General features: G+C 42.0%; 1 protein-coding gene across 2 annotated transcripts; it reads right to left on the bottom strand.

Annotated features, from left to right (window-relative positions):
- Window positions 1-276: 276 nt before the first annotated feature.
- nr2f5 (nuclear receptor subfamily 2, group F, member 5) lies at window positions 277-22,831 on the bottom strand. Of its 2 annotated transcripts, none has more exons than XM_028580061.1 (4): window positions 21,566-22,831; window positions 9,317-9,597; window positions 6,811-7,057; window positions 277-2,499 (listed from the first exon to the last, which is right to left on the bottom strand). In XM_028580061.1, exons 1-4 carry the CDS (start codon window positions 21,942-21,944, stop codon window positions 2,180-2,182), a joined length of 1,227 nt encoding a protein of 408 aa, XP_028435862.1. In that variant the 5' UTR covers window positions 21,945-22,831; the 3' UTR covers window positions 277-2,179. The 2 variants fall into 2 exon arrangements, with proteins under 2 accessions (XP_028435862.1, XP_028435863.1); XM_028580062.1 differs by having other exon boundaries at window positions 21,578-22,831.
- Between the last annotated feature and the right edge of the window lie 674 nt (window positions 22,832-23,505).

Raw genomic sequence — 23,505 nt, 5'->3', positions numbered from 1 at the left:
CTTTTCTTTAAACTATATGTAGATAAACAATAATCCTTAACTTAACCATAACCCATAATAACGTGATCCTTAATTGTTATTGCATTGTTCCTTTTTTGTTGTTGTTCACACTCAACATGTAGCTCCTACATAGGGTTACTGTTAACTTTGGGGGGAGAAGATGTCTTCCAAGATGTATTCCCTCAAGAAACATCCAATCACAGACCAGACTAAAGTACAATTTTTTTTTAGCTACAACACATTATATATGACAGTAAAAGACTACAGGAAACGTACTGTGAACAACACAATTTTATTTCAATTAATGGATAATCCATATTTCCAAACAAAAGTAGAGGGGATAAAAACAAACTCATAGGAACTTTCTGTGAATTCATGTATCAACAGACAGCTTTCTAAAGGTCCCAGATGTCTTTTCCAATACCAGTGTTGATACCACAGTGCCATGTTGGAAATGTGAAAATGTCAAAACAAACTTGCTTCCGCCAAGGGGAAGATTAAAAAAACAAAAAAAAACTTAAAAATATTCCTAAGCTAAGTCACAGTCATAAGTCCAACTGCGATAATATTGTAACATAGACTGAGGTTTTCAGAGGTTAGTGATACTTTTTCTCTACGGTATCGCTACGATAAGCTCAAACGACATGAGTCGAGGGGGTTTTCCCTACATGACAATATCATCAGGAAGTGGAAAAGAACTCGCATGAGGTCTAAATGAAAGTGCTGATGATAAAGCAGAAATGCCTGTTCTCTCTATTGATGCATTAATAAAATCTCTGTGTTTTGCATCACTTTTCTATATATGACTTTATGTGCACATTAATCAATTTTACATCATGTGAGTCCATTTCCTCTCCTGACAGGACATAATACCTGTTATAACAGGTAACGAGAGATTATGGCACAGTCATAAGATAAATGCTCAGTGACAAAATCTTTGTTCTAAGGCAAGTACAGCTAGTTTTGTAAAATGCTCCCCCCCCCCCAATCCAAAAGGTCCAATATTGACAATCATGACAATAAAACAACAATGAGGATGAGTTGTGTCACTCCTGTGATAACAACATGTAAGGAGTTTTAATGGGCCTTTTAAAGTAAAAATGTAGATCAATCAAATGGCATATGGGTAGCATGAATCTACCAGTGCTGTGATTTTACAGGAGTGAATAAGTGTAGGTTCTGACTAGGTTACAATGCAAGTGCCTAAGCTTTTTTTTTTATTTATTTATTTATTTTTTTTTACAAACTCCTTCTCTCCCCCTGAGACCCAAAACAAGTATATAGTCAAATTATAGACAAACCAAACATTAAACTTTCATCACCAACACTACCACAAAAATATCCAAACAATATGCTTTTTACAGCTTTGGCACAGGCTGCTGATAAGTGTAAATTTTTAGTGGGTTTGTCTTTTTGCTCTTGTACTGTTATTGGCATGTCTGTCTGTCTGTCTCTCCACCCTTTGAACCTGAGCTTTACCCTAATATGCTTTAGATGAATCAACGATATACTGTACATATGGACACAATCATGACTTTTTTTCTCTCCATATAAACAGTGCTAATACAAACACACATTAAAACATGTCCTCTGAAAAAGTCCAAGATATTTTGGCATTTGTCTTTTTTTTTTTTTTTTAATGGCTTCTGGCTTTCTTTTTAAAAATTGGTAAGTATACAACGGGCCTTGTGCTCTTGGTTGTAGAGTCCCATTGGCAAAGCCCTTGCTCAGTATTCACCATACTAAGATGCTTTTGCACAGCCTCTGTAAATGTAGGCATAGCACCAACAATAAAGCAAATGTTTTGTCTTTTGCTGCCCCTTGTTTTCATGGGGTGTGATACTGACATCTGAAGTGAGTCCAACAGACCTGCTGGTGAACTGCAATAACCTGTTCTACCAACTTGTCCATCTCTTGCCACATCTCAAATGTAGACTGCACCGGGACCACCAAGTCTCTGCAATGGCCATGGTAAATGATTGGCTGGCTTGTGTAACTGGGACGGTAACGGATTATATCGTCGACCTGGGTTTGTGAGCGGAATGGTGAGGGAGATGCTTCCTCTGGGAAAGCTGAGAAGTTGAACGCAGAGAATGACGGAAGGATGGATGGATGAGTAGTCAGATGGACGTTCAGCCTGTATTTCTCCCGCAGCTTCTCCTCCGTCTGTCTCTCCGCCTCAGGGCCCGTTCTCGTTGTAGTGGAGGGAGATGGGTCGGTCGCGCTGCACGGTGGGCATGTAAGGCCAGTTGTAGCTGGAGCCCGAGAGCAGCATGTCACGGAGCAGTGTCTCAATGGGTGTCTTGCCTACCAGGCGAACGAAAAACAGCTGCTCGATGACCGGAGAGGAGACGATGCGCAGGGAAGGCAGGCGGAGGAGAAGACGTCCAAAGCGGTTTGGCTGGCTGGGGTACTGGTTCCTTACATACTCCTCCAGGGCACACTGGGACTTCTCCTGGATGCTCTCCACGTGGGCAACGTCGGACAGCCCCATAGCATCTAGAGGGAAGGAAGACAATATAACGATTTATGGTTTATCATCCTTATTATAGTGTCTGAAAGGAAACTGCAAGAAAGTAAACAGAATCTGCAAAACATTAGCAATGACACGCTACACGGGACAAATGACAAATTGTCATGTCTGATGTTTATCTTTGTTCCTGTTATCAGGTTGCTATTGTGTCTGATAACTGAGAATTTAACTCGTGGTGGATGTTAAGTGGGTGGCTCAATGTGAAGTCTTGGACCTGGTACTGTACATGTATTTCAAATCTCATCTAGTTGATTGAAATATTACATTACATGTCATTTAGCTGACGCTTTTATCCAAAGCGACTTACAATTGCTATACATCAGAGGTTGCACGCCTCTGGAGCAACTATGGGTTAAGTGTCTTGCTCAGGGACACATAGGTTGAGGTTTCGCAGTGGGAATCAAACCGGGATCTCCCCACACCAAAGTCATATCCACTACGCCATCACCACCCACAAATAATGCCGTCACAGTGGGGTAATCAAATGTAATAAAGAGCGGACAGGTTTTCTTTTCTTCTAATTTCTAATTTCTCAGGTCAGAGAAATCTTGCTGAAACTTGAGGAAATCGAGGTTGTCACTACAGAGATACGAATCTACTACACCCCTGTGGTCTGTGTTCACAGCACACTACAGCATTCCCTTTCCCCGCAGCTGGAGGTCATGTTCTGACTCCTGCCTCCTCACACCTCCTCAGGCCCCCGCCTTGGCAAGAGTCTCGCGCAACCGATAGAGTGTGTAACACTGTGCGCGATACTTTTCGCACCCTGTGCGTGCAGAGGAGGGGACGGGGGATTTAGCAAAGGAGGTCAGAGACGTGCGAACTCAAAACAAAGACACATTTCACTGTACTCTGCCACATACTGTACATTCAGTGGGTGCTCTCACTGACTCTGCCCCCTGAATGAACCCTCATTTGAAAGGCAGGTTTTTTTCGATGAGGGCAATTTCTTCTTAAGCACGTTCTTTTAGTCTGTCACACTTTGATCTGTCCCCTGTGTAAACCCTGCTGAGCCATAGATCCATACAACCAAAAGATTTAATTGACGTCATATCTTAACTGAGTGTGTCAAGCCCTCCCCTCCCCCAGCGGCAATTATTCTCATCATTCTGAGTGAATAATTGCTCCCATTTCAGCTGTGTCCGTCCACTCGGAAGGGCAGCTGGACTGCTTTTTTGTCGGGACGCCATTTTGGGTCCTGCGTGACAAAGCCGCCACTGCCTGGTTGGGATTAGTAAAGCTGTCTGTGTGACTGAAACCACATCGCGTGCCGAAGAGACAGCTCTGTGGGCGCCCTTACACGTCAAGCGTTGTGTTCTTTTGTCTGATCCTTGGGCACACACTGGGTCAGTGGGGGTGAGGGATCAGGGTGGCAGGACTGAGATGCCCGTTCTCTGATGTGTCTTGATGGGACTGTGCTTCACTGAGAGAGTGGAGGGCGGGGACTCAGAGGGAGGTGAGAGACGATTGGTGTTTGTCGAAGATTGTTAGCTCATCCTACCAGGTCTGCAGCAGTCAGGTTCATTAACGGGTCTATCAAGTGTGTATGCGTGTCTGTCTCCATTAAATTCAGATTTCTGTTTTAATATCTGCTCGTTTTACTAAATGCATTGTCTTCTTTTGCCAAGACATTTGCAGTTTTCTGCGACGTGTATACATGTGGGTACATGAGGGAAGTCACATGGGATGCTCAGGGCTACAGGGGTTATGTAGGTCATAGCCGTGGCTGTTGCGAATCCTCCGTCTCACTGAAACCCACCATACATAATTCAACTCCCGTGGTGGGGGCAGGGGTCCTGGGCCTGGGTTGGGCTTGGGTTTGGGGAGCGTAGGGAGGAGGGGTGAATGACTGGTTTCAATAATAGATAGGATCATGAAGGAGAGACGGCTGATGAAAGCAAGGAAGAGAGGGGAGAGGTGGATCCACAGCCACCCACATACATGAAAGAGAGACAGATACATGCAGAGTGAATATGACAAGCCATGCAAGGAAAAAAAAAAAGGGAAAGCAATAAAAAAAAAAAAATTTTAAATAACAAGGAGAGAGACATCTAAGTGTTGGCTTCTTCACCATCCGTTTCCCCTTGGGTCACAAAGCATGATCTCTCAGTGAAATATCCCAGAAGTGACAGTATTTTGGCTGGCACTAGAGCACAGTGACTGTTGGGATAAACCTCAACAGGGTTTATATACAAGCAGTATCAAAACAATGCCTATCTCTTGGGTTTCCTCAAGGTGTAACACAATTGTATTTTATTTAATCTTGTCTGCAGCTCAGTGGGGAGAAAATAATTCCACACAGTGACGGTGTGAGGCACAAGTCCCCTGTTGTTTTTTTAAAGCGGTTTGGACGCAAACAGACAACAGACAAATCTATGCTAGCAGGAAGGTATTTTCTTTGTAATTACGTCAAACTGAGAGTGGTTTAATTTAGGTGAGAAATTGCCATCATTATCATGTTCACTCAATGCACAAAGATGCTATTTTGGCAGATAATGGCCTCTGGCTTCCTTTTTATTAAGAGGTAGAAAAACATGGATTGGTGGGTTCAGTATATACTTTTCTGGGTGTGTTGTAGGCTAAATAAAAAATATACTTTATCAGTCTTTGCCACAAGATTTTGTGAACAATGTATTACATGGGCAGAAACCAAAATACAACTTAGCAAAGGAGCACTCAAAGTTAAAAACCAAAGTAAAAGCTTCCGGTAAAAGCTTACGGTTAACTCCAGCAAAAGTGATTACAGTGAGGCACAAGCAGTTACTCACGGGATCAATAAAGGTCTTTTACAGTATGAGAGAGTGATCAAATTACAGTGAAATTCATTGAGGGCAGAGACCATGACTAACTGGTGGGAAGGCTGTAGCAGCAGCATTTACATATGGAGCCAATGAGACAATATCTGCTGCAGCATTATTAGAGGTCACATCTCGGTCAGGCTCAGCGGAGGTGAAAAGGTTGCAGGTTAAGTACAGTTGAGTTGGCATTATGCGTCCGTGAGCTTAAACTGGATTCCAACACAGTAGACGGAAGAAAGTTTTCTTGGCACTAAGAACTTCCTATTCTGTGGTTAAATATTCAAGTAATGTAAAAAGAAATGTACAATCATACACAGGAATTTGGTCCTCTCTTGATCTGTGTCAAGGATGAATGCCTGCAGGACTTTTGGTTCAGACTCGTGGCGTGTTGAAATTGTTGCAGAAATGTTACTAGGTCCCAACTATGTCGTAAGATTGCCGTTATGAATTTTACGTAAAAGTTACTTGAGCGCTTATTCAGACACGGCAAAAGCAATATAAGGCAGTCATTTTACTTGAGCGCTTATTCAGACACGGCAAAAGCAATATAAGGCAGTCATTTTAGGTTCCATTTTAAGTTCTTTACCGGTGATATAGTTTAAATCAATATTTATTTAAATGTATTAATTATTATTTAATTGCCCTAATAATTAAACAATTTTATTATCTGCTGAGTTTACCTTCTTTAAATGTACAGAATAACCCTACTATTGGCCATTTCTCTAACTCTGGTTAAGCTGTTTACAAGTGCTCCCATGTCCTGCGATGAAGCATCCCTGTCGACATGAATAAACCTGTGCCAAATGTTCCTGTGCCAACGGAAGTCAGCTCACCTGCCTGCTAAATCCTCTCTTTCTGCATGAGCAATTGTAAAGCTACTCACAGGAGACAGGTGATGTTTTTATTGACATCAGAATCTACCCATAATCCTCTGTGAGTCTGAGTTTGAGTCGAGGGTAAAGATCAAGTGAAAGGAATGCTAGTTAGTCTTAACAAATAATTGATCATTTGATCTTTTTTTGGAGGACTTTTTTTGGTGTTTGATTTTCTCTTACCAAAATTTGACTTATAATAATGCTACTGTTAAACTTTATTTTATTATGAACACTTACAACTGTCTGTTTATATAATTTAACAACTTTCTTTCCCTGCAACATCAATTGCATCCTCAGCCGTCTGGCATGATTGCTCTTTGAATTTCCTCTCCTGAGGTTTCTCCTATTTCTCTTCCAATGTCCAAGTTTTGTCTCGTTTTCTTAGAGAGCTTAGAGAACAGTAATACTGTACCATTGATTCAACATTTTAGGGTCATGAATTTCGAATCATTCTTAAACTTTTGATTACCCGGTCTAGAGCCTTCCACCACTAGTTAAATCTTTAACATCCTGTTTCAACGTTACGTGACACCATTGCCATTTCATGCAGCTTCCCTGTGACTCTCCAATGTTTATATGACACATGTGCTTCATTCAAACTCACCAGATGTGAAGAGCACGATGGACTTGAGGCAGGAATATTCAGCCGTGTCAACCTGCAGGGCCTTCAGCTTCTCCACTTGCTCTTGGAAGACACGGATGTGGTCCATGAAGGCCACCACGCGCTCTGCTGACATGGGCGATGCATGCAGGCCTGCCGCTGCCAACAGAGGAGCCACATGAAGCGGCATGGAGCACTGGGCGGCGTTGAGGACGAAGAGCTCGCTCCATGACATGCGCAGCAGCGCAACCTAGAATACAGGTAGCATATAGTGGTTATTACAGGTTATTATTTGTACTCCTGCTTGACTTTCAGCAGAATATCTAAAAAAAATAAAAAAACATACATTTTTAAATCATATGTTGTCGACAGATCTGGATTTGAGATTTGTACTTTAAGACAGTTATGGTTTTTTAATCATAAATATAATACTAAGAATTCATTCAAATTACTAAATGTGTGTTTACAGGGTCAAATCAATTGTATCTAATAGGAATTATGATTTAAAATGTTACAGCACGTATTAGAATTGTTCAATGTTTGCACACCAACCAGCGCCTTTGAGTTACAGAGTCAATCTGTAATTCAATAGCACAAAAACACATTAATTCTAAGTGTAAACGAACACGAGATGCACTAAACATCCAATAATTCAAACCACCTTTGGAGATAGTCATAATGTGGCCACATTATCAAAGAGGAAATGCAAACTAGATAAAGATGGTCCATTTATGCACAATTTCTTCCCCCCCCCCAACAAGTAATATATTAATTAAAAAGAAGGAAGCATACACAAACCAGCTTAACTGTCAAAAACTGATTGTAAGGATGAATTACTATGATGTGATGAAACCTTTGTCAGTTTTAAAAGGTAAAATGGGGTGCCCGGTTAGTTCACCTGGTAGAGCGGGCGCCCATATATAGAGGTTTACTCCTTGACACAGCGGCTGCAGGTTCGACTCCAACCTGAAGTCCTTTGCTGCATGTCATTCCCCCTCTCTCTCCCCTTTCAAGTCTAAACTGTCCTATACAAATAAAGGCCTGTAAAAATGCCCCCCAAAAAAAAAAAAAAAAACACACACACACACACACACACACACACACACACACACACACACACACACACACACACACACACACACACACACAGGGAGCTTACATGGCCTGCAATCGGCATTCAACCTAATATGACCCACCTTTGTAGCAAAATTTAAGATAATGGTTACCATCATTACGATTAGTCACACATTTTCTTCTTTTAGGTGTTTACATTAATTTGTCTACCCTGGATAATCTAGACACATGCTGTATGATTCAGATGCAGTTAAATTACAAGATATGTGTTGATGCCAGGTGTAAACAGTCTTTTGATAGCAGGTTGAAAGACTCATGAAAAGCAGGTTTATCGAAAGCATAGAACCACAAAGTACTTACAGGACGCATGTATTCTACATCTTGACATGACGTTAATGATATATTAATGATATAGTGCAGCTACAGCATGACATATTTGTGATGTCTGCCCAGGGTGCATGTGAATATTTATAGGTCAGGTGATTACTCCGTGCCAACACTTTACAGCTGGTATAAATCTACATGTGCAGGGTTGACATCAGGTCTGTTGTGGCTGTTTCCGCCTTCAGTGAATATTATCCAAACAGATTTTCTTTTATATGCAACTGATTCACAAATAAGGAAAATCATTTTATTTTAATTATTTATAGTCTCTTTTTGTTTATGAAAGCAAAGGGTGCATGTGATAAATAATGTGTTTATTGGATTACAGTTTTTTGGGTTTTGATTAAATGGAACAGGATAATTTAATTATGATTATGGCAACAAATCTTTTTTACTGGCTCAACATTTTCTATAGAAGTAGACTTAAACAGAAAAAAATGTAATGCAAAAAATGTTGCAAACTTTTGGGTTGATATTTAAGAAAGGCACCCAGTATGTTATATAATGTAGTTTCTACATTTTCGAGGCCAAATCCACGCTCCTAGTATGTGTGTGTGTGTGTGTGTGTGTGTGTGTGTGTGTGTGTGTGTGTGTGTGTAATACTTGCATGCTTTATTGAAGGAACAATTCAACATTTTACTAAATCAATTTTCTTGTAGAGAGTTAGATGATAAAAAAATGATACCACTCTTATGTCTGACACTAAATATGATTAGCTACAGGCAGCAGCTAATTAGCTTGGCTTAGCACAAAGACTGGAAAGATGGAGAAAAACTAGCCTGGCTCAGTCTCTGATGAGGCCAGGTACAGTAACGTCCTGGAGGACGGTAGGTAGGCTAGCTGTTTCCCCCTCTTTCCAGTCTTTATGCTAAGCTAGGCTAGCCAGCTACTGGCTGTAGAGTATACCGTCCAGACATAAGTGTGGTTTCGATCTTCTCATTGAACTCTTGGCAAGAAAGTGATAAGCCCACAATGTCAAGCTATTCCTTTGAAGTTGCTGGTCAGATATTTTAAAGTAAATTCTATTCAGTCATTAAATTCGCTGACTCACCTGATCCATGAGCTGCAGATCGGGGAAGAAAGGGATGTTCTTGGCCCACTCAACAGCACTGAAGAGCAGCCTGGCCGCCAGCTCGCAGATGTTCTCAATGCCCATCAGGTTGTTTCCCTGCATGCACTGGGCCCCGTAGCGAGATGTGGGGTAGGGCTCGGCGCGCAGCAAAAGAGAAATGAAGCCGGACAGGTAGGGCTGGCCATTGTACGGGTCGGTGCCATTGGTCAGGTACTGTCCTGGGCTGCTCTGGGAGTTCGATGTACGTCCTCGTTGTACAGCTGATGGAAAACAAGACAGGTGAAGATGAGAATTCGGACGCATTAATGTGAACTTTTAATTAATGAAAATGTGACATTTGTTAGTGGTTGTGTTTTGTCTTCATCTCAGTCCAACTTTTAACAGTAAATATCTGTCATCAGGTTATTATACACTTTTATGCTTTATGCCTAAACCTGATCTACATCCAAACGGCCTTCGCACAGCCTGTATGTAAAGTGAAGTAATCCTAAAAGCCTGCATGAGACGCCAAAGGGAGAGGAGACAAAGACAGAAAAGAAGGAGTGAAATTGGGCATGTCAAATGTGTTGGGTGGGGGGTTTGTAGAATGGGGTCAAAGGGGCAAAAAGTGTGGAGACAGGAACATTTCTCCGACTCCTAAATATGTCAGCGCTTGCCTTTTCAGTGGAGCGGTGGAAAGTGGCCAGGCCAAAGCCATTCTGCACTGCTGTTGTGCATCAACGAGTAATGACAAGCAGCAGCTGGTAAAGATATACCGCTTCTTCACACCTACATATGTTATGCACCCGCATATTCATACACACATGCCCGCACCACACATAAATACATACGGTACGATGCCCCCCCTTCTCTCTGCTGGCAAATGGCTCAGGCTGAGGCAAAAAGGGCACGCAGAGGCCAAGCTCTTATATACACACACACACACACACACACACACACACACACACACACACACACACACACACACACACACACACACACACACACACACACACACACACACACACACACACACACACACACACACACACACACACACACAGACGCCTGACGTGTGAGGGGAAAAATGAGGTAAAAGGGTGAAATGGCGAGATAACATGAAGAGGAAGAGGTGATGAATTGAGAAAAGGGAGATTGAGGGCAGAGAGTGGGGAAAGACAGAAAAGGTGCAGAGTTCAATGTATTTGGATGTAGTCTGAGATGAGGCTTCAGATAGAGAGCGGTGGTTTACATAAAAAGACAGGTGGAAGCAGGAGGTGGAGAGAAGGGGTGTAATAAAAGGGAGGAGGAGGATGAGGGGTTTGGAAAATGCTTTTCAACTCTGCATCACCTGTCACCTCAGACACACAGCAGCTGTGTCAATTGAACGCGGACGTAGCACGTCTGAAAAACGAGAGGTCAAAACACTCAAGAGCGTTATAAAAAATGCCTTTAATTCTAGCCTGTCCTCTGAGCAGAAAAAAATACCTCTGCACAAAAGGTGTTGACCTCAAACGACTAGTTTTCCCTGTGAACTTGTGTCAACCCGCGTGTTCCCGGAAAAGAATGCGGTCTCCTTTGGCAAACAGCACAGTCTCGCTGGGCTGAGCTATGAAGAGGTGTTGCCTGTCACAAAGATGTTACACAATGGGACATTCCTCGTCACTGGCACTCCAGCCGCGCTCGTCTTGCTTTGCAAAGGACGTCTGTCAGATTAGCCACACACGTCTGTCTTTGCAGGGTTTGAAAAATGAAACACCACCGTGAGCAGCGGGGGTGAAAGTAGAGCAAGGCACTGCAATTTCCACACAAAGATTACCTGGTCAAATATGTTTTCAGTCACTCTGAGGTGCTTTGAGTGTGAAGTGAAAGACTGCTAAATCATACAGTGCTGCTGCTGTCAGTCAGAGAAGTTGACTGACAGTGAAAGACTCGACAAGTCCTCCACATTAAACGTCACAACAATTTGTTTGTAACTGCCCGTTATAATTCACTGTTGAAGAATAAAAATCGGTTTCATTGTCTGACAATGCTATGGCTTTAGGCACAGAAACACCTCGGTTAGGGTTGGGGAATCATTGTAGTTTTGGTTCAAAGAAGCAGTTAGTTAAGGCTTGAACTTGAGCACTTTTTGAAAGGATCGATTCTGTCGTGTTCCCTGAGAGGACAGTCCTGAAAGACTCTTCCATGACATATCTAAGTCAGATCACTTCCATAACCTAGAACTGTCACTATGCACTTCTTTTGGGCTTCTCACTAATGCATTGTCCCTAACCTTGATGGGGAATATGCCAAATTCTTCAAAATGTAATGACGTTCCACAAATTCCATGACCTGTTGGGACCCTGCTGCCTCTCACGTCTCGGATATGTGAAATCACAGCTATGAATCTGCTCTCATATTGATTAGTGGTTAATCCTGCAGATGGTGGCGAATCTACTTGATCCACTTGACTTTTCAAAAGCCTCATTGTGGGGGTCACTCGTGGCTGAGAGGCAGAGCACTTGAGTACTTCTGACTGAGACACATCGCTCTCTGTTTTTCCTCGCCTACAGCTAGCTGGACGAGACAGAGAGAAAGAAAAGGGAGAGAGGGGGGTAATTATGGAAATGTCCAAAGGAATAGAGAGAAAGACGGACAAGTGTAGAGGCAGAGAGATGTATTATTTTGACATAGAGGAGGGGAGCAAGAGAGCGAGAGAGACAGAAATGACATTAGTAAAAAAAACAGATGCCTGAGGATAAGACAAAAAAGGAAAGCAGGGTCAGAGATAGAGAATAAAGAGGGGGGATGGGAGTATAACGTCAGATTTGGGTGTCTGCCATAAGCTGTGTCCTGCTTTTTAATTGGTGCACTGTGGGTGAGCTTAATGCTATTAACTGAGCTTGTCATCAGACAAACAGAGGGGAAGAAGACTTGAAATCTTGACGCTATACAACGTCCCTTCTTCCTGGCAAACAAAAATATTCTGATACCAAATTGAGGGCAGAAAAAGCACAAAAAAAGAGCTATAAATCCCTAAAACCCCAAACAAAACTGCTTCCCGTGTACATAGGTAGGGCAAAAAATGATGGCAGGAGAATGAGGGAGAGGAGGAAAGTGCATGTAAACAGAGGTATCTTGGGACATTTCAGCTGTGACTTTTAAAAAGCCACTTCAGCAAATGGCAGCTGGCAGAGTGCACAGTTCGCTGCCTGGCTGCCCTGGATTAGCCTCTGGGTCAGACTGTTAGTGGAATTACAGCAGCTAAATACAATTAAGGCCTATCAACATTTGGACTCAAAGGTCACAGTGCCGGGTTAACACAGACGCATTATAGATTTGGCTCAGTCTGACAGTTGTGTTTAATGAGTAGATTTTTTATTTCTAAAGCTTCCAACGGCGAGCGAAAAATAAAACACGTTATCCTGAACGAACCTGTGCCTGACATCACCACTTCCCACAGTGTGCATATGTGCTTTTGTGTATGAGAGAGGTTTACAACACTAGAAACATTCTGCAATCCTGCAACCAAAGGAACTTGGTTGCAGGATTGCAACATGGTTGTAAAGCTAAAAAAAAAAACTAACATTTTGGAAGATAAAAGAAATATATAATTTCATGTGTTTCAGTGCCTATATGTCTGTGTCCCACTGCAAGCCTGTGTAGATGTACGCGGGTGTGCTCCAGCTCAGAGGGCAGTGTGTGATGTGACACCAAGGTAATATCCCTGCTGCTCTCACAGTTTTATTTTGGCTTTGAGCTTTGACCTGCAGGTCACTGCTCTGCAGCAGGGCAAAGCTCCCAACGTGAGTCAGATAGGAGCTAATATGTAAACCAGGAGAGTTAGAGATAAAGAGATACAGACACAAACAAAGGGATTTTACTGAGCAGAAAGAGTTATGGAAATATACTCTGAAATTCTCATATACAATTTGCCAATCAAACAGCGGGCAGTTCTGTGATGCTCTTTTTTTGGAGCCACAGTGGTTGGCTAACACGGCTCTAGGAGTCACTAACACTGTTAATAAGATGCATAACTTTGTACTTGCCTATGAAAATGATAAGTACATATAGTGTGGACTGTGGCTTCACACAGTCTGGTTGAGTGCATGGTCCAAAAGTATTTGTCCCGTTGCATGCTATTGTGCAAGAGCAAGTTCTTCTTCTGTTTATTCTACAGAAACAGTTTGTGCTGCCAGAAAAACAATGGTCAAAACAATTAGTTGAGCATTTACAACACATTACACAACGGTTATCCATTAAAAGGTGAAACACACCTCCAATCCCTTTTGAGCCTTTGTTTGTTCCTATAAATGGAGGCCGTAACAGATCACAGGTCTACTTTACAGGGATTTTTAGCGTATTTCAGCTTATTGTTTTAGTTTTCCGGCCAATAAACTTTACTGTTTTGGTTTACTCTTACTGCTCTTAAAAAAAAAAAAAAAAAAACACTGTATGCTACCTGCGCAGCACCAAACAGACACATAGTGGAGCATTTAGCAGCTACAGAGACAGATGTGTCCGTCAGGAGTTAGTGGAAAGCAAAAGCTAGATGTGTAAATAAGTAACGGTTTGCTAACAAGTTCAACATGTCAACTTTATAAAGACACTTTAAAGATACTGTTGCAATGTCTTGATACTAGTTGCTAATATACAAGTAAGTGAATGCTGGTCTGTGTATCTTTGAGAAGAAAACATTGAAAGTGTAGCATTTAATACATCCTAAATGGAACAAAAGGCACGCCACAGTGCGGGAGTACAGTGGCTGAGATGGTTCAACACAATTTTATTTAACCTTTATATATCCAGGTAAGTCGATTGAGAACAATTTCTCATTTGCAACGATGACCTGTCACATTCATACAGTTACACATCCATACCTGGAAGCTGCCCAGTACAACCACAGTCTGATCTGCTGGCCACTGAGCAGCTCCACTGGAGTGGTTGGAGGTTAAGGGCCTTGCTCAAGGGCACCTCAGTGGTGGTAATGAGGGAGGGACAAGCGCTGCTCTTACACTTTCCCCAACCAGATTTTATCCTGTCGGTCTGGGGATTGAACCGACGACCTCCTGGTCACAAGCTTGCTTCTTTAACCATTAGGCCACCACTGCAAAAACCACAACACGAATACAAAAGCTACAACACAAATACATAAGCGACAGCAGAAGTGAGTCGGTTGTTGACAGACAGAGCTGGCAGATGAGCAGGAGGAAACTTTTTGTATGTTTGAGAAGTAAGTGAAACATGGTTCCTTGCTAATTATGATTAATGTCGCTATGTGATTGTCACAAAAAAGCAATGTTGTTCAATATCTTTTTTATTTTCATATGTATGTACTCTGCCATTTAAGCTATACGAAGCTACAGCTATAACATTATCTAAATTTTAGTTTAGTGAAGCTGTTTAAATCACACAAATGTTATATTTGTAGCCTAAATGGCAGAGTACATACATGTGAAAATAAAAAAAGATATTGAACAACATTGCTTATTCGTGACAACCACATAGCGAGAGTCGTCATTATTAGCAAGGAACCATGTTTCAGTTCTCAAACACGCAAGAACTTTCCTCCTGCTCATCTGCCAGCTCCGTCTGTCAACAACAAACTAACTTCCTTCCGTCGCTCATGTATTTGTGTTGTGACTTTTGTATTTGTGTTGTGACTTTTGTATTTGTGTTGTGGCTTTTGTATTTGTGTTGTGGCTTTTGTATTTGTGTTGTGGCTTTTGTATTTGTGTTGTGGCTTTTGTGTTTGTGTTGAACCATCTCGGCCACCGTACAGGAGGGCCTGCTCAAAATTGTTAATTGTTGCGCCCCACTGAAGGAAAACACATCATCAAATTAGAGAAAGAAATAGAGCATAGCAAAATTGTTTATATAAAAGCGTTGCTCATGACAACTTTACTAGTCAGCTAACCTTGCTAATAACAAGCCATCTGCACAATGAAAGAGGATCGACTCCGACGTCCTCAGTTGTGTGTCGAACATGAAAGAGCGGCGAAACGTAAGAGACACAACAGAACGAGAGTGCAGAGAAACCGGAGGCAGTGCAGGAATGAGAGGGAAAACCGTGACACAGACAGAGAGAGACAGAGACATGGAAGGCAGAGGGCTTTTGCGTGAGAAAGTTTGGTGGCTTTGCTCTGTGTGGATGCTGTTGCCTCAGTCTCTCTCTCAGACTTTGATGAGGCAGTTCCTGAATTAATTAGTAGACCAAATTCACCCCGACCTCGGTGATTCACGCCATCCTTATTTACACTTACACACCACCCCTCCCCTCTTTATTTAACACACAGTGAGCCACAGCAGGGCAACACGTTCCTTTGTTTTCTGGGAGTTTAGCCTTCGGAGAAGACATCCGTGCATACATGTCTTCTTTTAAACACCTCTTAGGTGCCTGGCTTCATGTGTAATTTATCAGCTTGTGTCATCAGTAAAAATAGAGCCTATGACTTGAATTATTTGAGTTTTTAAAACCAATTTTTGTGCTGGAGCTTCCTTTACTTTACCAAATATTGTTTACAGTAAGATAGGCAATACATTTAAAAGGACCAGTTCACCTAAAACATTTATTTACCACTTATCCCTCGTGGTATCCAGCCATGCTGATATTTTTGGTTCACTTTTTTTTTTTTTTTTTTTTATATATGAGATATCTGCCACTGAGACTTTTGCTGCCACCCAAATACAGTGTAAGGGAATTCAATTTGGTTTCTGGTGCTCAAATCCAGAACCATTCACCCAATAAGAGAGCTGCAAACCAACATAAATGACAATTATTAGTGTTGCAGCACAAGGTTTTAGCTTCACATCAAGCTATTTCAGAGGCTTTTTCATTCTGTCATGAAGGCCACACAAAAAACACAACACATTTTCACATTTACTTAAAGCATTACTTAACCATTACCGTCTGTTGTATGTAGGGTGGCGGACCTCTAAACCAGAGCAAATTAAACCAAAAATAGCCTCCATCATATTAGGGTGGAAGACATGACCAATATCCTGTCTTTATTAAAACATCAACATAAAACCGTTGATCCGAAATTGGGACAAATAGTAAATGTTATTGGTGCATTGTGGCTTCCTCTGCTTCTTTTTCATCTACTCCTGTCATGCTGAAATCCCACTCGGTGAGCGTGTCTAAGATCATCAACTAAATGCTTAAATTATAAATGCACACAGATCCCACCACAGCGCTAGATTACACAAAAGATATAGGAGAAGCCTTGTTGGTTGTTAAATGCTTCTGACAAATTCTGTGCCTCTTTCTCTCGTGTGTGTGTGTGTGTGTGTGTGTGTGTGTGTGTGTGTGTGTGTGTGTGTGTGTGTGTGTGTGTGTGTGTGTGTGTGTGTGTGTGTGTCATTACAAGTGAAACAAGTGACACGCAAAAACAGGTTGAGCTACTTAAGTCACAAACAAAACAGTCCAGGGTCAGTCGGTTTGTTAGAATGATTGACTGAATGCACCTGAAGAGGGTCACATTACTTTTGTGACATCAGTGCTACGGTGGGATGTGCAGAAAGAAGCCCAACCTTTATAGGGAAGAGGTCATATTGTGTTATATTGCGACATGAAGCCTCCTCACCTTGATGTGTCCAGAAGCATTATGCATCATTCATCTATTCTGTAATATTAAAGTTAGCCTTGGAGATAAGGCCGCAACCTGCAGTGTATCACTTTAATGGAGGCTGGGCAGTTCTGAGCGATATGTGAATGGGAACCATGTTTCTCTGAGTGGCTCTGATAATGAACGACAAGTGGTGACAGGGGTTAAGTATTTGAATTTGTCAATAGCTAAATTACTGGGATAAGTAAAGGTTTTCAGAGCCAAAGCAGGCCAGACGGCAGTGTTTTGGTGTTAAATTGCCCAGTGGCGTATGGATTAGTCAATACACGCTGTCTGTTAGCGCTCCAGTGGGGTGTTTACTCACTGGAGGGGCCCCAGCCGGTTCACACATTGGGACTTTGACTCGAGCCGGTCTGTTATTAATGTTTTAGTTTTGGTTGACCTATATTTCCCGCTACTGTTGGTATTTTGTCAGAGTGCAATATGGGTCAGAGCAGGCAGCAGCATTTCCACTGCACACGTTCCATGCAGGTATTACAGATTCCTGTTATTAGGGCTGGGTGCCGAACTTCGATACTATTTTGGCACCGACCGAAATGCCTCCATAATAGAGATTTGAAAAAAAGTGCCTTGTCGTTCAATACCAAATTTCAATACCCAAGGAGCAAAATCTCATTAGCGTCAGTGAGCCAATTAGCATGCTTCTACCAAGATCTAATAATGCTTGTGATTGGCTGTGTAATGTTACACGTCGTAGAGGCAGGAAATACGTTACGCACAGTAACGGGGCAAACGTGTGTGTGTTGTATTTTGAGAAGCTTGACTACAGTGTGAGTCACATAGGTGTAATGGAGCTATAAGAAGAAAAGAAAAAAAAGATTTGTACCGAAATGTGTAATGTTGGAACTCCTTTCTTTCAAATGGATTTGAAAAGATTTAAAGATTATTATCACCGGTATCATTATCGGAAATTTTGGAACGACATCCAGCCCTACCTGTGATAAAAGACTATTTACCATCACTACACTCTACTAACTTTGTGTGTCTGCATGTGTTTGGTGTGCTCTTAGCTACACAGGGATCTTTCAAGACTTCAAGACATACACACAACAGACAAGATGACATTATCATTGTGCATTAATCAGAGCAGTAAACTACCACGCGTGTCTGTCTGTCCTTAGTACGACGTCAGTCAGTAGCTCGTCCTTGTGGGCTGCTTGAAAATTAAAACATTCACTCCGGTTCAAAGGAACTGTCAGGCTGATTCTCTTTGCCTCTCCGCTTCCTATTCAGCTAAGAAACTGACAGAGAGACAAGAGCAGAGTTCTGTGGAGCTGCGTGGCGAGACAATGACACCAACGTTGCCAAGGTTTTTTAACGGTTTGATTCCCACTGAGGCCAGCAAAGAACTGTTTGCTGCCATGGTGCTGAAAGCTGCTCTGGATAAAAGTCTCCAACAAATGATATTATGTTCTACACAGCAGTCTGCAGAAAGAGGTCAAACATCCTCCTTTAGGGGAAAAAAAGAAACTCAGATTTTCTAAATCCCATGAAACATTTAGCATGTCTTCTCAGAAAGCTAAATATTAATTCAGTCTTAACAGAAAAGTCACGCAGCAGTGTTAGTGATACCAAACGATGCTGTAATTTCTATAACCAACATCAGACTTTCTCCTGCTGATTTTTCTGTAAGAGGAAATGGTGGAGTTACATCACAGGGTTATCCAAAAAACATCCTCTTTACGTAGCTCAATATACTTCATTTGTGAATAAAACAATTCAAATAGTTATAAATATATAACTTGTTCCATGAACCAGCCCTTTCCCTCAGACTTTTTGTACATTTCAAACTAAGTAAGTTTTTAAATGATTCATAACATGCCAAACTCTTTTAGCAAACATGCATTTTCACTTGTGATCTTCCGCTTCATTTCGACTGTATCTTTTCAGGAACTTTCGCATGTTGTTGGGAATGTAAAACGGAAAAATCAAATGCATATTTCACCTGGATCATAACTGAGAATAAACACTGCGTCCCCTTGACAACCTGAGGTGAACCTGTTGAATAATGTAGATGAAACATGACTTATGTATGTAGGGAAGGACGACAGAGTCTGTGTGCTTTTAACAGTCCGGCCACTGTTCAGTTGACACTCTCAGTGTTTGGATTCTAGGATGCAGCAGTGTTTAATTTCCTGTGGATGTAACGATAAATTAATGATGCCGGGGTTTTGTTTCAGATATTCATGAATATTTATGTGTACACAAATATTCAAATGTCTTTTTTTGTGTGACTTTTACTTCATTAATACAATGGGAGTGATGATGAAATAGCTAGGACAATTGAATGTCTGTGATTTACTTAATTGATGCAGAACATTTATCAGTAGGATGATAAATTTGGGTTTTTAATTCTCTACTTTTACAAATTGCCGGAACGGCGTCCCAACAAAAATTGTCCTACGCAGACAAATGAATGCTGATAAACAGAAGTCAGCCGACAAAGAGGATTTAAAGGGCACAGTTTAATCCTGCTGACCCCGAATGCACCAACATATGAGCTCAGCCAATGTAAGTTGACCTGCTCTACATTTAAGCCTTTTGCACCACTATAAGCCAACACTGCAAAAAAAAAAAAAAAAAAGAAGAGGATAATGAGCAGATAATGAGTTTTAAAACCTTAAATTGATTTTTCTGCCCTTATTTCAACACAATTTTAACAACATTTGAAATGATCTCAAAATGAATTGAAAGAAATCATTTGTGCTGGAAAATATATTTCACTTATTTTAAGAAAATCAAGACACTAATTACTTTAAGATGCATTTCTTTTTGCAGTGTAGACTATAGCCTACAGTCTATAAGCAAATCATCGTAATGTTATCTCATCTAAACAGATTACCTTCCCATTCTTAAGGCGTATCTCGTGTCTCATGAAGAATATTAAGCCTTCAACGCTGTAAACTCGGCACTGCAAGAATCTCATAGTTAACTAAACTTGTACTAATTGAACTGAATGCTAGAAACCTGTTCCCTTCGAAAAGTTAAAGGATTTGCCACATGAAGTAAAATAACGCTTTTATTTTGCATGCAAAATAACTTTCCGGTTTTTATTTGAGTGATAGCTTAACGTAGGCTATTTCCAAAATAAGACAAATATGATGTGGTTTGATGAGTGGATTTACATGAACTACATTAAAAAAAAAAAAAAAATCTCCCCTCTACAGATATATTTCGCCTGTTTGAATGAATGAACTTTTTTTCTCATTACCAGACTGAATCAGATTGTTGTTGCTGTTGCAGTAAACACGCTGCGGCGCGTCAGGCGATTACCTCGGGTTCATTCAGTCGGAAACAAGCACGGCCGAGCGGGTTGGGCTTGCGGGTATTTTACATGAGGAGACTGTGTGTACAGTACACACACACACACACACACACACACACACACACACACACACACACACACACACACACACACACACACACACACACCAGAAACCCTTAAGGAGGACGGGTATTTCCACCGTCTGTGGATTTACATTTGGACGCAAAGGGCGGCGGGGTTGTCTGTCCTTCAACATCCCCTGCCGAAGTGTCCGTGAGCAAGACTGCTCACTGAGATGCGGCTGCTGACCCTAATTCTGTCCTCTGAGAAGGAAAATAAACTGTGCGAAAGGTGACATCTTCATTAAAGACTCAAACTTTTGAGGATACGTGGTTGAAACGAACTTTTGTTGCACTCACAAGACAAAAAAAGCCTTATTGTCCATGGCTCACCTGTGTTAAAGCTGTGTGATAGTTAGCGGTGTGCACGTAGCTGTTGACATTGTCATTAATTTCAAATAGGCTATATATTACAACAATGCAGACGATCTAATATTTCTACAGGCTCTTAGTGCATTTTGATCATTAAAAAAATTGATAAGGGAAGCCTCTTCTCCACAAACACGTTTCCACTGCTCCCTTTTGACACTAAGTGACCCGTTGTTAATCCAACACAATACAACAAATGTAGCGGCATCCTCTTATAGCGGCTCTGGGTGTCGGTGAGCAAACAGCATAATTAAAACAGCGGGACAAAGGAGGGATTTCACAGAACAGAGCGAACCAGGGCGAATGGGTTGGATTTGGTAGCGTAAATGAATGTGAAATAAGAAGCATTGTGCTGCCGCAGGTGGTGACTGATTATTTACCCATAACAACAGTGCCTATAAACTGTGCAGCACATAACCATTAGATCAACAGGCATCACAAAACATGACGCGTATTTTACGCACAGAATCTCTCACTGGCACGTGAAAGGGCATAATTACAGAAAGAGTGTCAGCCTAATCTTAAATGTATTTTTTTTTCTTTTCTTACAGCAAGACGAAAATGTGGTAAAATAACTGTTTCCAATTCAAATGTTTGTGTCCAGAATTTTCTCAAATGTGTTTTCATGCAACCGATGGTGTACTTTGGTGCAAATATATTATTTAGGCTAAATACAAGCAATAAAAAAAGAGCCTCAGTCGATTTTTAACAGTCAGTCACTTGTTTTAAAACAGTAAAATCTTTTACGGCTGCCTTTCCAGACTTAATGGCCTGTTAAGATTGATATTTTACGGCGAGCAACATTACGCACAAATTTACACAGTATAATACGATTAGTAAGCAAATGTCTCCCGTGCCACACTTTACACGGACATCCGTCACACACCTATGGTCTTACCCTCTCTTCTCATGCCGACTTTCAGGCACTTCTTCAGCCGGCAGTACTGACACTGGTTCCGGTGGTGCTGGTCGATGGGACAGTCTCGGTTCCCCCGGCAGGTGTACGAGAGGTTCCGCCTCACCGAACGCTTAAAGAAGCTTTTGCATCCCTCGCAGGTGAACTGCCCGTAATGCTTCCCACTGGACTTGTCCCCGCACACCATGCAGTCCACGTTGGGGATCTTGTCCCCGGAAAGTGCGTCGTTCCCTGGGGTGGAACCGTTGGGGGTTCCCGGTGCCCCGCCGGGCTCCTGGCCGCATATCTGGAGCTGAGACCCCGGATCTGCAGAAATGTTCTCTGGCCACTGGTTTACTACCATTGCCATGCTATCCCCAAACACTTTCGGCCTTTGTTTAAAATCACAGAAGGAGAGACTGAGTGACAGGGATCCGTCCTGACGTCTTGGGAGAGAAAAAACGAGGGAGGGTGAACAAAAAAAAAAAAGAAGCGCTTCCTCCAGAGGTCAATCTGAGCTTATCTGAGCGTATTTATTTTAAATCGCTTATCTATAATACTGAGTTTTTTTCTGTAAACATCTATCAAAGTTCACAGCAACAGCGAGGTATCAACATGATCGACGCATGCGAGCGTAGCCTACAACTCCGGGTGTTCCTCGCTGCGCAGCAATCCATAAACACGTTGTTCTTCAGAGTATGACCTCTTGGAAAAGTCAGTCCAATAAGTCAGCGCGTCGGCTGTAAAGATAAAATGTTATCTCGCTTCTTTCTCGCCTCTCGAATTTGGAAGACAGGCGGAACAGCAGACAACAATGTTTCGCCCCTCTGCCCCGGGTCTTCTCCGGTCCGTCCACCGCACTGCGTTGGGACTCACTCAAGATTAATTCTGCCTCCTGAATGACACGATCGAGTCAACACTGGCCGCATTTCATGTCATTCAGCGACGGATTTATTTAGTCCCGTCAAGCTCGTGGAAACAGTATCAGGCGCAGTCCCGAGGCGTTCCTTGTTCCTCTTGTTCTTGCGCGCCGCACTGAGGTTTTGGAGAGCGAAGTCTGGTCTTTATTTACCCAACACACAGCCTGAAATATCCTCGGTGACCGTCCGCGCGGGAGAAGCTTCAACAAGAGACACTTTGCCCGCACAACAATCTCTGCCGCTCGAGTGTACCGCTTCACCCTACGACTGTCTGCCCCATCTCCGAGAGTCAAAGCTACAATTTGGGGGAAAGTGTCACCAGCAGGCTGCCTCGTACGGCTTGCCCCCTGGCGGCGCTCCATATAAGGTCATAACTGCCAAATAAGGTCATATCCCCTCCCCTCAGCGGGAGAGGTGAGACGTGAATGGCCGGTTGCGATAGGCCCCCAAAGTCTGTTAAAAAAGTAAGGAGCTTTCTGATTGGACCGCGGTCGATTAGGCTGGGTTTGACTGACAGGAGCGGTTGTTGTGATACAAGTACTTTAAAGTGGGCTACACTAGTTAGTGTCCCATTGACAATACAGTGCTGTGCATCTTGCGCGCCCAGACCAGGTCTGACAAACCTGTTAAATAAGTTCTGGAAACTATTAGTGCTGCATCTATATTCTGTTAAACCAGCATCATGTCTTCATCTTCATAATGAGCAGGGAAGGGATTTAAAGACCTTCTCTACAAACATGTGTTTTGCTTTTTCTTACTTAATGTGGATGTTTGACCTCCATTGTGCAGAATGATGAAGGCTGGAAGGTTGTTTTCACATTCAGGTGGAAGGCGTAAAGTTTCTCTGGGCTCGTCTTAAATCTCAGTTTAATACGTGTACTTATGAGCATGATTTTGTGACTAATTTGGAGGCTAATTGTGTTCCAATATGCAGCTTACACAAGTATGATATGGAAACCTGAAACCCCAGTGTACATAAAATGAGAATTTACTTAAGTAGGAGTTACTGAA

The sequence above is a fragment of the Perca flavescens genome, chromosome 6, assembly GCF_004354835.1.
Source record: "Perca flavescens isolate YP-PL-M2 chromosome 6, PFLA_1.0, whole genome shotgun sequence".
Lineage (NCBI taxonomy): Eukaryota > Metazoa > Chordata > Actinopteri > Perciformes > Percidae > Perca > Perca flavescens.
Note: the sequence above shows the minus strand (reverse complement) of the source record. Positions and strands in the feature narration are given on the sequence as shown.